Here is a 13,818-nt window from a genome sequence, read left to right as displayed (position 1 = left end):
GATGCGAACAAGCCTACATTCTGCACCCCAGACGAGCGGAGCATTTCCTTCGCGTCCACCAACCGCATCGCGAGCCGCCGCGGCAAAGGCCTGAAACCGCAACGCTTTACCAGCCAAAACCCGGATGAGAAAGGCCGTGTCGCTGGAGTTGCCACGCGATTATATTAAGCAATGTAGAGCGTGTGTCGAATGTTCTTAGAAGTCTTAAGCGAGGTTGTCTTTAGCCAATGGCTTAGCCGTACGTAGATTGGAGGCGCCAAGCCCCCCGAGGATAGAGTGCCGCCCCATATAAAGAGGCTTGCTTGTGACCTGGTTGACATGTCGGCGCTAGTAGAACAGTGCCGACCGGATCGTGATCGATGGTTGATTATCGGGAAGATGGACCGCCTAGGATGCGCTCAAGCAAGCGTGATGTCTTGAAGCACAATGTCTTCTTTAGCCATCACTTCGCCCTTCATAATGCCATGGACGTAAGCTTCACCAAGCAGTTCAAACTTCTCGGCAACTCCTTCGACTTGCTGCTTCCTGATCACAAAAGGCACACATGCTCTATCGAAGACAGCGAGCTCATCACCGACTTGCGCACCCCTCGGCACTAATGCAAAGTAGCCCTTCTCGGTTACAGCAAAGCGGCGCATCTTCAACGCGGCCCGGTACGCCGTTTGCAAGTCTTCCAGGGTTTTTGCCGGCTTCCTGGTCTTGAGACTGTCGAGAGTGAAGTGGCCCTTCTGTCGCCGCTGGCTCATAGTCTGACCAGGTAGGCATAGGGACTTGCCTGTCGTGGCATCGAGGATGAGCCCAAATACCTCGCTGTGATCCGCATCAGGTGGTGCCACGCCAGATCCATCGCGTCCTGCCAGTAGTGTGTGCAGGAAGGCGTCATAGGTTGAACTACCTTGTAAAAGGTATGTGTGTGTTCGACCAGCGCCCATGACAAGCTCAGCGTAGGATGCTAGATCACGATTGCCCCGTTGCGGATCGTCGATGTCCAGAAATGGATCTTCGCTAACACTGCCTACGATAGCGATCGTGTCGAATGCTTTGCCGCTCAGTGTGATCTCTTGCTTATCCTCGCTTACGATAGTCTTGGGTGGCTGCGCGCCTGTGACGGGCCTACCACCCGCGCAGTATACAGCCCAAGATCTTGTCGAATAGCCAAGTACGTCTGTTACGCGTGGAGTGCTCCAGTCTGGCACCCAAGACGGTTGAAGCGGGTGTTTGTGATCGACACAGCTTAGCAGTTCGTAAATGCGGTCAGGTATTTCCGTTAGACAGGCCTCGTGATAGACCGCTCTCGCAGGAACATCGGGGTTGTAGTCGGGTACGATATCGGCATCTGCTATTCCCAGTACACCGTAGATCTTGTCTTTGGGGTTCGTCGCTTGCGCATAACGTGTAGAGACCAGAATAGTTAGTAATGCTTCTTTCGTAACGATTGTCAGCCCATGTACGCGCTCTGCCTGAACAGAGTTCACCACATCAGCACCATGCGGCGGCAATGCTTTGACATCTGCTTTCGTGTTGTACTTCTCATCCAGCTCAGCGTTACCAGTCAGCCAGCTAAGCACATGCGTTTCTGCCAGATCATGACACCACGCAGCAAAGTCGTCCCAGCACACCTCAACCTTGCCGCATTTGACGAATAGATGTCTCGAAAGCACGGCTTCCTGGATGGTCCACAGTCTGCCGAACCAGGGGCGGCGCAGGACTTGACGAACGGCCCACCACGCTCGATCAAGGCTAGGTGGAAAATCCAGCCTCTCAAAGTCCGCTGGCGCCACTTGCGCATCCGTCCCTTGTAATCGCACAAAAACAGTCTCCATCAAATCGAACGCAAGTGCCGAGTCCTCGTCACCGTCATCACCGAGCCATATGAGAGTGTTCGTAGCGTGTGTGTAGACCAAGCCCATCAACGGGATCTGCTGCACCTTCTCCGCAATGTCGGGCTGATTGATGCAGATCTGATCCGTCCACAAGACAACACTATGCTCAGTCGATCTCAAGTGGTTCAAAGCTCCCGCCAGGCTTGCGGAGATGTTCAACTGTCCATGTTCAAAGGATATGGTATCATCGAAGATTGGTGGACCCCAGACATAGCTGAGTGCAGTGTACCAGACCCGCTTGCCTGTAATGAGTGAAACAGCATGATTGGTATGTCTGGTGTAGGTCAAGGTTCTCCTGCTTGTGTTTGCTGGATTGTCAAATGGCTGTGTATATTGCTCCTCTCTTGCAGGGTGCGAAAAGTCGATGCTGACAATATGTAGAGTGCCCCGCAGTGGACTTCCGGGCTCTCCAGGATGCAGCTCCAAGACGCGAATTTCGCCTTCTCCAAGAGGCTGGTAGAGCTGTGATGGTGGTTCATGCGGTGGGTCGCCACGCTGGCTCCACTTCTGCACCACGAAATCCTGGACGTGAGTTTGAGCGATCTCATCGAGCTGCCCATCTACGCCGCCTGGCCCTTCAAGGCTAGCAGCGTGGAAGATGGATGTTTTGGAAAGCGCAGAGAAGAAACAGTTGCAGTCATCTGTCACAGGGCGAGTTAGTGAGCGATATCGGCGGTATGAGCTGGGGTGGAAGCACTGCACCTAGCGCATTCGTCGCGCATGGACACGTCGAGGCATGCTCGATATGCTGGTACGATTTCTGAGGATTAGCCATGGTGTTGTGGTGTTGCTGGTGTGAGAAAGGGAGTGAGGTGGCAGTTTCAGCAGGTACGACATTTGGGACTAGACCCGACTGGGAGTGGGGGCAATTGCGACAGAGGCAGGAGCTGGTGACAACAAGTGTATGAGAATTAGTAATTCTTGTGTATTACTGTGCTGGCGTTAATGAAGTGCTATTAAGACATGTGATGGCTGCTTCGCGTACCTTTGTAGCGCTACCAATGAAGTCGAAGTTTCTACCTTGCTTCAACTATGCGTCCGCTGCATGCTCACGACGAGCTGCTTCCCAGGATGAGGACAGTCAGCATTCAGCTGAACAACCAGTCACCACATATTGCCGCTTCAATCCAGTCCTAAGAACTGCGTGATGCCATGGCCCTTGGCTTGTCCGCCCTTGCCCTTCTTTCTCCTCTTGCGCTTCTGCTTGGGCTCATCGTCCTCACTGCTGTCGTCCATGTCCTTATCGCTATCGTCGCTGTCCTCGCTCTCGTGATCTCGCTTGCCGTTGGTAGTCTCCTCGTCGTCTTCATCCACATCCTGCCAGGTCTGTTCGCCCCAGACCTTGACAGTCTTTCCACCACTGCTGATCATGCGCCCGGTGACGTCGAAACCCAGACCAATGACGCTCTCCTTGGCCAGCTCGTCGTGCTTGAGCTCTGCGACAACCTTATTTGGGCCGAGCTTAGCAAAGCGAATGTCTCCGTTGCCCAGGCCTACGGCGATGTGCTTTCCGCCAGGTCCAACGCCGTCTGGTACGACAGTGAGGGAGTCGAGGCTCTCGCCGCCTCCCTTAGAGCGGTCGACGATGATGCGCTCATCTTGGTCATCCCAGACTCCGCGCTCCCAGAGTGTTAGAACACCGTCGCCTGCACCCACAATGACCTTCTCGCCTACGCTTGAGCCCTTCTTTGGTAGACCAGTCACGATGCACGAACTGAGCAGCTCTTCTTCCTGGTCCTCACTCCGGACCATGACGCCTCTCCGCAGATCCGTGACGGCCAGTGTGCTTCCTCCCGTTGTGACCCATTGCTTGGCCCAGCCGCTGGTACTCGCTTGCGTGGGCGGTAGAGGTGTGAGGGAGGAGACGTAGTCGTCGTGGGGGCGGTGTGTGTTTTCGGGCTTTAGGGAGACCTTTTCGCCGCCCTTGAGGTTCCGAATGTCGTAGATGTGCAGTGAGCCCGAGTCGGTGGTGAGGATGAGGGATTGCGGTGAGAGACCGTAGACGAGGGTAGGCGCGTCGATGCCGCCATTCGCGCTGTCGGTGTCAGTATTGCTCACGTGATATCCATGTCTCTTGTGCTTACGGATCTAGCGGTACACAAATCTTCGCAGTGACCTGGCCCGTCATGCAGTCTGCGACCTTGACCATGCCATCTGTGCCTGCCGAGTAAAGCGACGTGCCATCGACGCTGTATCCGAGTGTCCGACAGCTTCCCTTGTGTCGCCGTGTGTCCCAGAGCTTGTCTATGGTGCCAAAGCCCTTTTCGGAAGCTATCGTCTCGTCATTGTCGTCGTCGTCGCTCGCGCCCGAGGGCAGCCTGTAGGTCTGCACATGGCCGCTAGCCAAGCCGACGGATATGATAGGCTCCTCTGGGTGGATCGCCTGCACAAAGATATCGTGCTCCACCGGGAGCGCGCACAAGTTCTCGAACATCTTGGGCTTAAAGATGATGCGGGAGTTGGTGGAATGCATTTCGCGACAGCTACAACTGGAATTTTTGTGGAGCCGCGGCTCATGACTTGCAGGGCAGGTGCAGCCGATGGCCTTGGCAGGTACACACGCACATGGCAGGCTTTCACTTTCCCCCAGTACTTCAACACCAACTGCACCTGCGCGCATTCCATCTAGACCTGAACTCCACTCATCGTCATCCCTCGTCATTCATACCAGTGTTTTGCAGACTCGAATGAACATCGTTTGAGAGAACATGAGTGAACAAACGACCAAGTCGTCAACACCACCAGGTTTCTTGTCTTGATACATACAAAGTCCAGCATCTCGAAAGGTCATATCTTACAATCTTCCATCTCATCCCAATTAAGCTGGACGGGACCATAAACCGGGTCTACGGACCACAAGTGCGTCCCTCGCAGCATCGTGAACTTCTTGAACGAACGTACCCTTCCAATCACGGCCATGCCATACGACACGCTTCTTCTCCACCGGGTCTTTGATCTTCATTGCCCCATCATAACTAGTCCTTGGCCAACGACGCGACAGGAAGGTCAACGTTCTTCGCCATGCGTTAAGCCTCGTCCGGCAATGCAGCCGAATCACGTTTATCAATGATTGGCTGTGAACATCATCAACATCTCCAACCATGTCCGCCGCTGTACAATCGGAGCAAAGACGTCCGACATCATGTACGTCTTAAAGAGAAGCCGGGAACCGTCGTTCATCCAAACAGCAGGCATTGGATCTACCTGTAGTAATTGAATTCCTAATCCTCCATCATGCTCGCTTCATCGCTTCTATACGGTCTCCTGACCGCCGCGTCCTCAGTCAGCGCATACCACCACGCAAAGTCCATCAACTACACCGTCGTAACCGGCATCTTCCAACAAGACGAGCCCTCCACCGACCCCTCGACCTTCAACTTCCTAACCAGCAACTTCGGTCTAATCAACCGAACCTACCCCAGCGACTCATCCTGCCCAGACCGCAAGCACTCAACCCAATGGCAACGACTCGCCCACTACATCTCCACCCTAAACAAAAAGGCACCGCGCAATGAGCGCTACGCCCTCTTCTTCATGGGCCGCCACGGCGAAGGCTTCCACAACGCCGCAGAATCCTACTTCGGCACACCGGCGTGGAACTGCTACTGGTCTGAACTCGACGGCAACGGCACCGTTACCTGGGCCGACGCTCAACTCACCATCGACGGTATCGAACAAGCGAAAGTAGTAAACAAGTTCTGGAGCCACCTCATCAAAGACGAGAAGATCACTCCGCCCGAGACTTTCTACACCAGCCCCTTGTACCGCTGTCTCGATACCGCGAAGATCACTTTCGAAGGTGTTAAGCTGCCGAAAAAGAACCCCTTTGTGCCTGTTGTCAAGGAGTTCCTGCGTGAGGGTATCAGCGCGCATACATGCGATCGCCGCCACAGCAAGTCCTTCATCAAGAAGAACTTCCCTGGCTTCAAGTTCGAAAAGGGTTTCGCAGAGGAAGACCCATACTGGACTGAACTCTTCGCCGAGCCGCGCGCAAACCAAGATGCTCGTTCAAAAGCTGTGCTTGATGATATTCTCAGCAATGACGATAGTACTTACATTTCCATCTCCTCGCACTCGGGCGAGATTGGCAGTTTGCTTCGGGGTATGTCACCGTCTCTTCGACGTCGTTCCGACATCTTTTGTACTAACGAAACTCCAGTTCTTGGCCATCGCGAATTCCGTCTTTCGACTGGTGCTGCGATCCCTGTTTTGGTCAAGGCATCTACGCTCAATGCTCCTGCGCCTGCTACTACGACGCTGCCGTATACACCGCAGAAGACGTGCGCGGCGCCGCCTGCTATCCGCGACTCGAGCTGTAATGACTGCTCGTGCTGCACTTGAGCGCATTGTCTAGTTCCGGATGTAGACTGAAGTAGCTGTAAATTCCGATATTTACTCCGCGATCTCAGCCACCAAATTCCAAGCTCTTGCACCGTGTTCCAGACCTCCCTCTTTCCCAACGTTAACCCAGATCATCTTGTTTCCCTGCCGTGTCGATGTCTTGGATCTTGGCTTTCACGTCCCTATGAGTAATCATGCCCATTCGTGGAAACACGGAGAGAGTTACGTTGTGAATCTCACCATATGTGCATTGTGCCGCACGTCACCGGTGTCAACTCCGCCTGAACACGGGGTAAATCTGCATAGCGCACCGTGTAAACATGTCACTTCCACACATGTCACTCGCTCATCTCTATCCCGACTTCCTAGCGGCCTCATGCACGATCAACTCCCTAACCTACCTAACCCACTAACCTCGTTCTCAACGGCTGGGCTACCCAGCCACCAAACTCTAATACTCTATGCCCCCATCTCAGCCTTCGGCATGTCACAGATCGTTCAGATTATTAATCCTGCCCGATTGGCTCCCTACCCATCGACCCCGTTGGCGTTCGAGCTTCCCTGCGTACATCTAGTTCGTTGGCGTCATTGTGGTTTCATTTGCCACTTCCAGTCTTGAAGACACTACTGTACTACTAGCTTTCAGCACGCAGGTTACAGTAAGACCCCTCCTCCCTGCGTGCATGCCCAACCCTCCTGAACATCACCTCACACCATCGGACCTTTTCCCAGACGATGATCTTAGCGATGATCTTACTGACTAGGCAAGCTAGGTCCCGCGTTGAGGCCAGACTGGCGGGTGGTACGCTAGGCGTCTAGGTCGTGATCGCTGTGAATCGGCCCTTTGTTTTCGTACTTCCGCGACTTCGGACTTTCGGGGTCTGGGCATGCTACTAGATGATAGGTCAATCGAGCCGGAACGGTAGGAACCGCCGTTCGTGATTTGAAGGGTTCTTTTGTGGAGACTTTGTAGATGGATGGTTAGAAAAGGTGGTGCGACGGTCACCGGTCGGGTGGTGTCGGCAGGCTTGGGGTTGGGAGTGGTTGCGATAGAGATGGGGAAGGTAGTGGTAGAGGGAGGATGGGATGGGATGGGATGGGAAAGTGGTACATCACCGCGAAGGTGATGCCGGTACATGGCGTGATGGTGAGACGACAGTGGCGGTCAGAAGAATGTCTGGCGGTGTCATACAATCACAGTGAGGAATGATGGCGCTGCACGTAAGCTTACTTCCCCTCCCCTGCCGAGGTGGTCTGAGGCTCTGCGGCAGTTGTGGACTTCGTAACAACAGACTTCGTTACTTCTTTCCAAAGTGCCAGGTGCGGAAGCTTAGTGTTTCGCGACAAAAAAAGCTAGTCTTGGGGTAGCGCATCGCGATATCTTTTTCGACGTCATTACAATATCTAGATAGTCAACATCAGGTAGACTACCCATGTCGCAAATGGTTGTCGCAACGTACGTTAAATATTCTCAACGTTTGTTATTAAGTACATTACTAGTGGCGGCCTCGAGCCCCGGTTTGTGTCACACTTTGTGGAGATGAAATTTTGTTCCGTCTAATTACTAATAATGTTACTAAACCTAATAATTCTAACAAGTTAGCTAGCCCGACAACGCTAAATCTACAATATGCAGCCTATCTGTTCCTACAACAGCAACAGCGACAGCGACAGCAGAGCTATAATTACTATTTTTAACAGCTATTTGCAACACTATGCTAGACCTATACGACTATCCTTCTAACCTCCGCAGCAGCGTTAGACTATGCAACAATTATATCTAGCCTTTCTACTTATTACTATATGCGAGCGATAATATCTACTTTATCTATAAGACGCTCTCTCTACACTAAATATAAGCTATAAAGTTCTTCTCTATATTGTTATAATTTTTCTTAGCCTTTCTTGCTATCTTCTATAACGCTCTAATCTACAACTCTACTAACTCTCTTTCTTATCTATTAGGCTCGCTATTCTCTAGGTATACCTAGAGGATAATAGCTATAAAGGTAAGAGAGTTAACTATTATAATAGATACTTATATCTTTCTGTCTATATTGCTAGATAAGGATATCTCTCTAAGATCTCTAAGGCGCGCGTCTCTTTAGTAATAGTAGAGTTAGGCGTTACTAAAGTAGATAGAGACCTAATATAAGAAAGAATTCTAGTAGAAGAAGTTAGAGAGCTATTCTATAAGACTAGCCTTAAAGTTAAGGTTAATAAAGGTAGGCCTTAATAGAGAAGGCGCCTATAGTATCTAAAGTATAGAGTAAGAGTTCTTGCTGTTATATAGAAGAAAGACAATGCTGTTAGTAATCTATTTATAGGTTATCTTATAGTAGAGGCTATTAAGTAGTAGAGGTTTATAAGAGATTCTAATATAGTATAAGTATAAAGAGAGCACTAGCTTTAGAGAAATGTAAGAAGATATACTAACTTATACGCGAGAATATATAGCATATTTGCTTTGTAACCTATTCTAATAGTTCTCTAACTAATAAGCTATAGTTATATTGCTATTCTATTTAAATTTTAAAATAATAGGGTAATTGTGTTGCCTATATAGCGATTTTTTTTAAGACGAGCTACCTACTAGGGTGTTAGCCGCTAAGCTAGGAAGGCTTAGCGCGCTCTTGCGCACACCTTTGTAGAGTACGTGTTATACTTTAATTACAACTTTTAAGACACCTAGTAGAGGGCTGTTACCTATTTAAGCCTAATTTTTTTAATTCTAAGATACCCCATTACGCTGTAAACACAAAACGTACATTACTAGTATATACAGGGGTATTTAAAAATGTCATGTCGATCTTTCTCTTTGCTAATGTACAGGGATGGGGGTATACAAAGATAAAAGGCCGTGAGCCGTGATGCGGCAGTTGGTGTCGTCGCTTCCCTGCCGTGGTATATATCCGAGTCAAGTAAAGACCCAGACTCGAGCCGCTGTGGGGCGGTGTGCTTCCAGACGAACCTGGCTTTTTGTTCTCGCAGTCCTCGGTAACTGCGATTGCCGAGGCAGGTCGTTCGCATACTTTTTCGGGTTCACGATGGGCTTTTTTCGTGGTGGAGTGCGGCTGTGGGTGTTTGCTTCTCCGCGCATGTGGAAGGACCGTGGTGGTGGGACCGGCGGCGCTTAGACATGTCTGTGTCGTTGATGATAGCGACTGTGACCACGACTCAGAGAGTATGAACGCCATTACCACCGCCGTTTGGAGACGGCATTCGGTCATTTCGTTCACGGTACTCCGTTTCAGCTGGACCTGAAGAAAAGAGGAGCTTGCCGACGCGGCAAAAATCTCCTTCGCGACGCAAGCCACATCGCATGTCTTCGTGATGACAAATGGAAAATGTTGAAAGTGGGTATATTGCTGAAACTCATCATCTGTACGGCGCAGACAAAACCGATCCCCGCTCTTCATCCGTGATGTAAAATGACTTGGAGACCATGATGCCGTTCTGGAAATGGTCCTCTTCCGCACTGCTCCGAGCGCTCTTGATCCTCAAACTCCTTTGACTATCGTTGTCGGAGTTGTCCACACGTGTACTTTTCTTCGAGTTTGGTGGTGCCTTTCCGCCGTACCATTTATTCGAATTCGGAAAGGTTCCATTAGGTTCGTCGTCGGAAGTGCGAGTCTGCACAGTGGCGGAGAGTTTGTACATGTCGGGACGGAGCTTGTCGGCTTTGGAGTTTCCAGCGGCATTGCCGGGTAAGGGGGCGGACATGCCGTATGCGGACGGACGATAGGCTCCAGTTGGGCGAGTAGAGAGACCGAGCTTGTGCATGGCGATGAAGAATAATGGACGGAGCGTTGCAAGGCTGCCGGCAGTGATAGCGAGACCTTGTTCGACCGATGACCAGATAGCGATGTCAAGTGTGGACCCTGACAGCGTTAGTACCCAGTGAACAAGCAGCGGTAGGGAGACTTACAGAGGAAGTCAGGAGAGTTGAAGTAATGAACGAAAGGCATGCGTGCGATGACCGCAGCACTTGCGATGCAGCCCATAGTGATCAACGGGATCAAAGCAACTTTGGTCCTCCTCTTCAACTGCAGATGCCAGACCAAGAATCCCGGAATGATAGCGAAGGTGAAGTCGGTGATGATACTGAAGATACTGTAGACGTAGCCGAGAGCGGTGATGACTGTGTTGTCGACGCACTTTCCTTCTTGCGAAGTGCGGTCCCACATGTACGAGATTGGGTAGCACTGGAAGAGACAAACGAAGAAGAAAGTGCCTCCAGCAATGATCGAAACGCACATGGCACTGTAGATGATCCTGGTATTTTTAGTCAACATTGTCATAAGTCAAGTTCGCTTGGTTGCTTACCATGTGTGCAGTTTTCGAATACTAATCCGCAGGAGAAGGAAACCGATGGAAAGCTTCGAACATATCATAGATATCGAGTAGAACAGATAGCAAAAGTACCACGCATGCTTCGCATTTTGAACACCCTCGATAGGCAGGTCACGATGATGTTTCCCGGTTCCATAGTGTATGCCGATGCAAGACGATGTGGTGTAAGAAATGAAGAAGAGCTGAGGACTTAGTCAGATCGGGACCCAGTTATCGTATTAATATACACTTACAGTTGCGAGAACCATCAAATAGTCATCTCGGCCAAATGCCTTGACCATACAGACGCGAACATATATCCTCAATGCACAAGCCAGGACTGCGGTGGTAACGAAGGCGATGTTGACTGCGAGCAGCTCGGGGCCTCTGTTGGGAATAGCCATTGTGGTGTGGTATATTGACGAAGCAGTGGACACTCATACAGCGAGGAGGAGCCCCAGAATGAGCACACCGTTCGGTCGGTAATGGGGGGGCTCAGGATCTTTTACGCAGCTAGACACTTGACCGAATAAGCAGGGTGGAGACTATAGAAGACACCGCATAATGGGTGCCGCCACGAGTGAAGTGGGTCTGCGGGCGGGCTCCCAGGACTCGTTCCAGGGTCTGGTCCGTTTCAAGGAGCGACCATTACCAACAGGGTCGTTGTCCCGCGGAGCTCGGACACGGGACTATGGATTTGGCGAAGTCGTTCATGCGTTGACAGGGCACACGGGGACGCGTAGAAGCTGACGGCAGTAGTGTTGACTGCCGCAAACGAAATTGTTCATTGAACTCAAATAGGGACATGACGGAGGGGATAGGAGATCAGCGTACACATGTGCAGCAGCTGGGCAGCCTCGCGCACATGGCTGACTTGTACCTCGCACAGGCTGGGACGCCACCATGGCTGGAAGGCAGCTCGCAGTAGCGAAACTCAAAAGCGCGGCTTGGGGAACGGCAGTGGTTGTTCTGACCTGCTTTTGGTGGTGCCTAGATGCGTCCCGCTCGAAGGAGTTTCGCGATGTTCACCGGCCACGTGAAGGCTAGCCGAGAAGGGGATTAGTCACCGAAAATCTCGCAAGGGCTGCGTCTTCCGTGCCTTCCGCTTCCTAGCTAGCTCCGACACCCACTGACAGCCCTGGAGTCAACACTCAACCTCACAGACTCCTCGGAGCTCCTACTTGCTGCCGCTGATCGGCTGCATCATCGCGCAGTATCTCTTTAACCGTTGGTTTCAGCTATTCTACGCTGACTGCCGATTCTCTCGATGAGGAAGTGCTCTGCACCTCTAAAGACGGGAACTTGTAACCGCTAGCCGGGCGGTTCCTGAACCTGCGTGGAGCCCCACTGACAGGTAGGTTTGCGAGAGCGAGAGTCCGCCGACATCGCCAGGCGTTCCACGATGATAGATGTTGTGGCTTTTGGCGTTCAGTTGTATAAGTCAAGACTGTTGCCAGAGTAATCAGGTGCCTCGGCTCCTTCACATTGAGTCTGCAGGGTTTCACGAGTATCTAGTGCGCGGACTGACTCGTTGTCGCGGGCATCGGCAATTGCTGTAGGCACTGGAGGACCTGGATCTAGCTCAGCACTTGCATCATCGCCAGCGCTACTATCGTCCCCTAGATGCAGAGTCCGTCGCACGAACAACCATAGTTCGCGACTGAAACCCGGACTTGGGATCTGATATACAACAACGGCTAGTCGTCCGAACGCCTGTCAATTGCCTGTCCGAGGACTACTGCTTCAATATTTCGACAAACAGGCATCGGGATTGAGTGCCTACGCGGGTAACGCTGGATGGCAGGCCGATGAAGCTCGCAGGCACCATCCCAGCGATCAAAATTCCACATGTGGGCCCCGAATCCACAGAACAATGGCGACATGAGCGTCGCATGCATCAGGGTAGCACAGCACTTCCAAATTCCTGGAAACAACTCCGCAACCGTTTATCTCCCGATGCCACGCCCGTCCGGTCCTGCTCAAAGCCAGTTGGTCTCAGCTCAACGTTCTTCCCGTTTGGTAAGTTCGTCTCAAACTGCCGAGGAACGCTCAACCAGGCCTCCCAACGAAGGTTTAGGCGTCCGGCGGAGCAGACTCCTGGGGAAAAATCCGGCTTCCAAAGTGGCGACCGTGTATTGGAGAGCGGAGAGTAAAACGGTGTTCCCCTGCGAGTGCGACGAAGAACTCTTCATACCCTTGGCCTGTTGAACCCACCGTCGAGCCGCCCCATCGCCGCATTCGTGCAACCCTTGCAGTCGGGAGCAACGATCCTATGGTTGACTGGGTTGAGTGAAAATCTTGAACATTTCTGGACGACGCTCGCAAGGTTCAGTCATGGTAACAAACTTTGGTTAAAATGTGAGTCGGTACCTGCTGGTAACGGACGAACTTGCGGGTTTGGTGTCTAGTTCGCGCTTATGTCCGACGTCCTGGTATCCGTATATGCGATGGCGGCCGTTATGCTTCAAACCAATCTACTCAAGGCAATACGTCAGATATTTGCTAGGAGACTGACAATCGAAGCAGGTAAGTGATGTGCTCCAACATACGTAGTCACGATGTAGGTACAGCGACGCCATTCAACATGCGGACATGTTGGAGGCCGAGCCGCCGTCTAGTCCAAATGCGATTTCTGATGCAGCTGCCACGGCTGCTAAATCGGGAGGCGAATATCACAACCCGAACAAGACACGGCAACCCATCATCAAATGAACTGCCGATCTTGTAAGCTGTACCAGAACGAGATATCCATACACACGCGAACAAATGGTCTACACAAGAAGCATAACATGAATATCATCACCCTCCAATCCAAGTACACCCACTCCGAAGGGTATCGGGCTACACTGTTGGATTGCTGTTACGGCCGAACTGGAGTGAGATATCCCCTTCTTTCCGGGCAGGCCATTGACATGTGCCCAGCAAGAACACAACTTTGCTTTTGCAGCACATCTTCACTTTCTTATCTCCAGATAGCACAACACACAAGCATCCGCTTCTTGGAGTAGTAAGTCCATGCGACAACCTCCATGATTGCTTCTTCGCATCCTCCGCCCTCCTTTTCCCAAGATAAGCAATTTGCTTTTTTCTTATGCATGCATGCGAATGCATATCACGCATATGTACATAGCATGCGCCAATGCGGCACAGTCTCGGGCGCATCAAGGGCACGACGCGCCCGCCCACTCATCCAACACGAAGGCCCCCCGGAAAATCCTAGCGGCTACGTCCCGCAGCCGCCCCAATCACGACGGCCAGAATA

The 13,818-nt window shown here is 51.7% G+C and overlaps 4 protein-coding genes across 4 annotated transcripts; 1 reads left to right on the top strand and 3 right to left on the bottom strand.

Annotated features, from left to right (window-relative positions):
* Positions 1 to 398: 398 nt before the first annotated feature.
* Positions 399 to 2,658, bottom strand: J4E83_009868 (uncharacterized protein; the record flags this gene model as incomplete). The annotated part of the gene is made up of 2 exons (XM_049336753.1): positions 399 to 2,524; positions 2,610 to 2,658. 2 exons carry the CDS (start codon positions 2,656 to 2,658, stop codon positions 399 to 401), a joined length of 2,175 nt encoding a protein of 724 aa, XP_049184179.1.
* A 347-nt stretch (positions 2,659 to 3,005) lies between these two features.
* Positions 3,006 to 4,317, bottom strand: JIP5 (WD repeat-containing protein jip5; the record flags this gene model as incomplete). Its single annotated transcript, XM_049336752.1, has 2 exons — positions 3,006 to 3,918; positions 3,968 to 4,317. 2 exons carry the CDS (start codon positions 4,315 to 4,317, stop codon positions 3,006 to 3,008), a joined length of 1,263 nt encoding a protein of 420 aa, XP_049184178.1.
* An 800-nt stretch (positions 4,318 to 5,117) lies between these two features.
* J4E83_009866 (uncharacterized protein) lies at positions 5,118 to 6,224 on the top strand (the record flags this gene model as incomplete). The annotated part of the gene is made up of 1 exon (XM_049336751.1): positions 5,118 to 6,224. One exon carries the CDS (start codon positions 5,118 to 5,120, stop codon positions 6,222 to 6,224), a length of 1,107 nt encoding a protein of 368 aa, XP_049184177.1.
* Positions 6,225 to 9,602: 3,378 nt separating this feature from the next.
* Positions 9,603 to 10,960, bottom strand: J4E83_009865 (uncharacterized protein; the record flags this gene model as incomplete). Its single annotated transcript, XM_049336750.1, has 4 exons — positions 9,603 to 10,105; positions 10,153 to 10,499; positions 10,551 to 10,759; positions 10,811 to 10,960. 4 exons carry the CDS (start codon positions 10,958 to 10,960, stop codon positions 9,603 to 9,605), a joined length of 1,209 nt encoding a protein of 402 aa, XP_049184176.1.
* Positions 10,961 to 13,818: the final 2,858 nt, after the last annotated feature.

The sequence above is a fragment of the Alternaria metachromatica genome (assembly GCF_023757995.1).
Source record: "Alternaria metachromatica strain BMP 0045 chromosome Unknown scaffold_37, whole genome shotgun sequence".
In the NCBI taxonomy this organism is placed as follows: domain Eukaryota; kingdom Fungi; phylum Ascomycota; class Dothideomycetes; order Pleosporales; family Pleosporaceae; genus Alternaria; species Alternaria metachromatica.
Note: the sequence above shows the minus strand (reverse complement) of the source record. Positions and strands in the feature narration are given on the sequence as shown.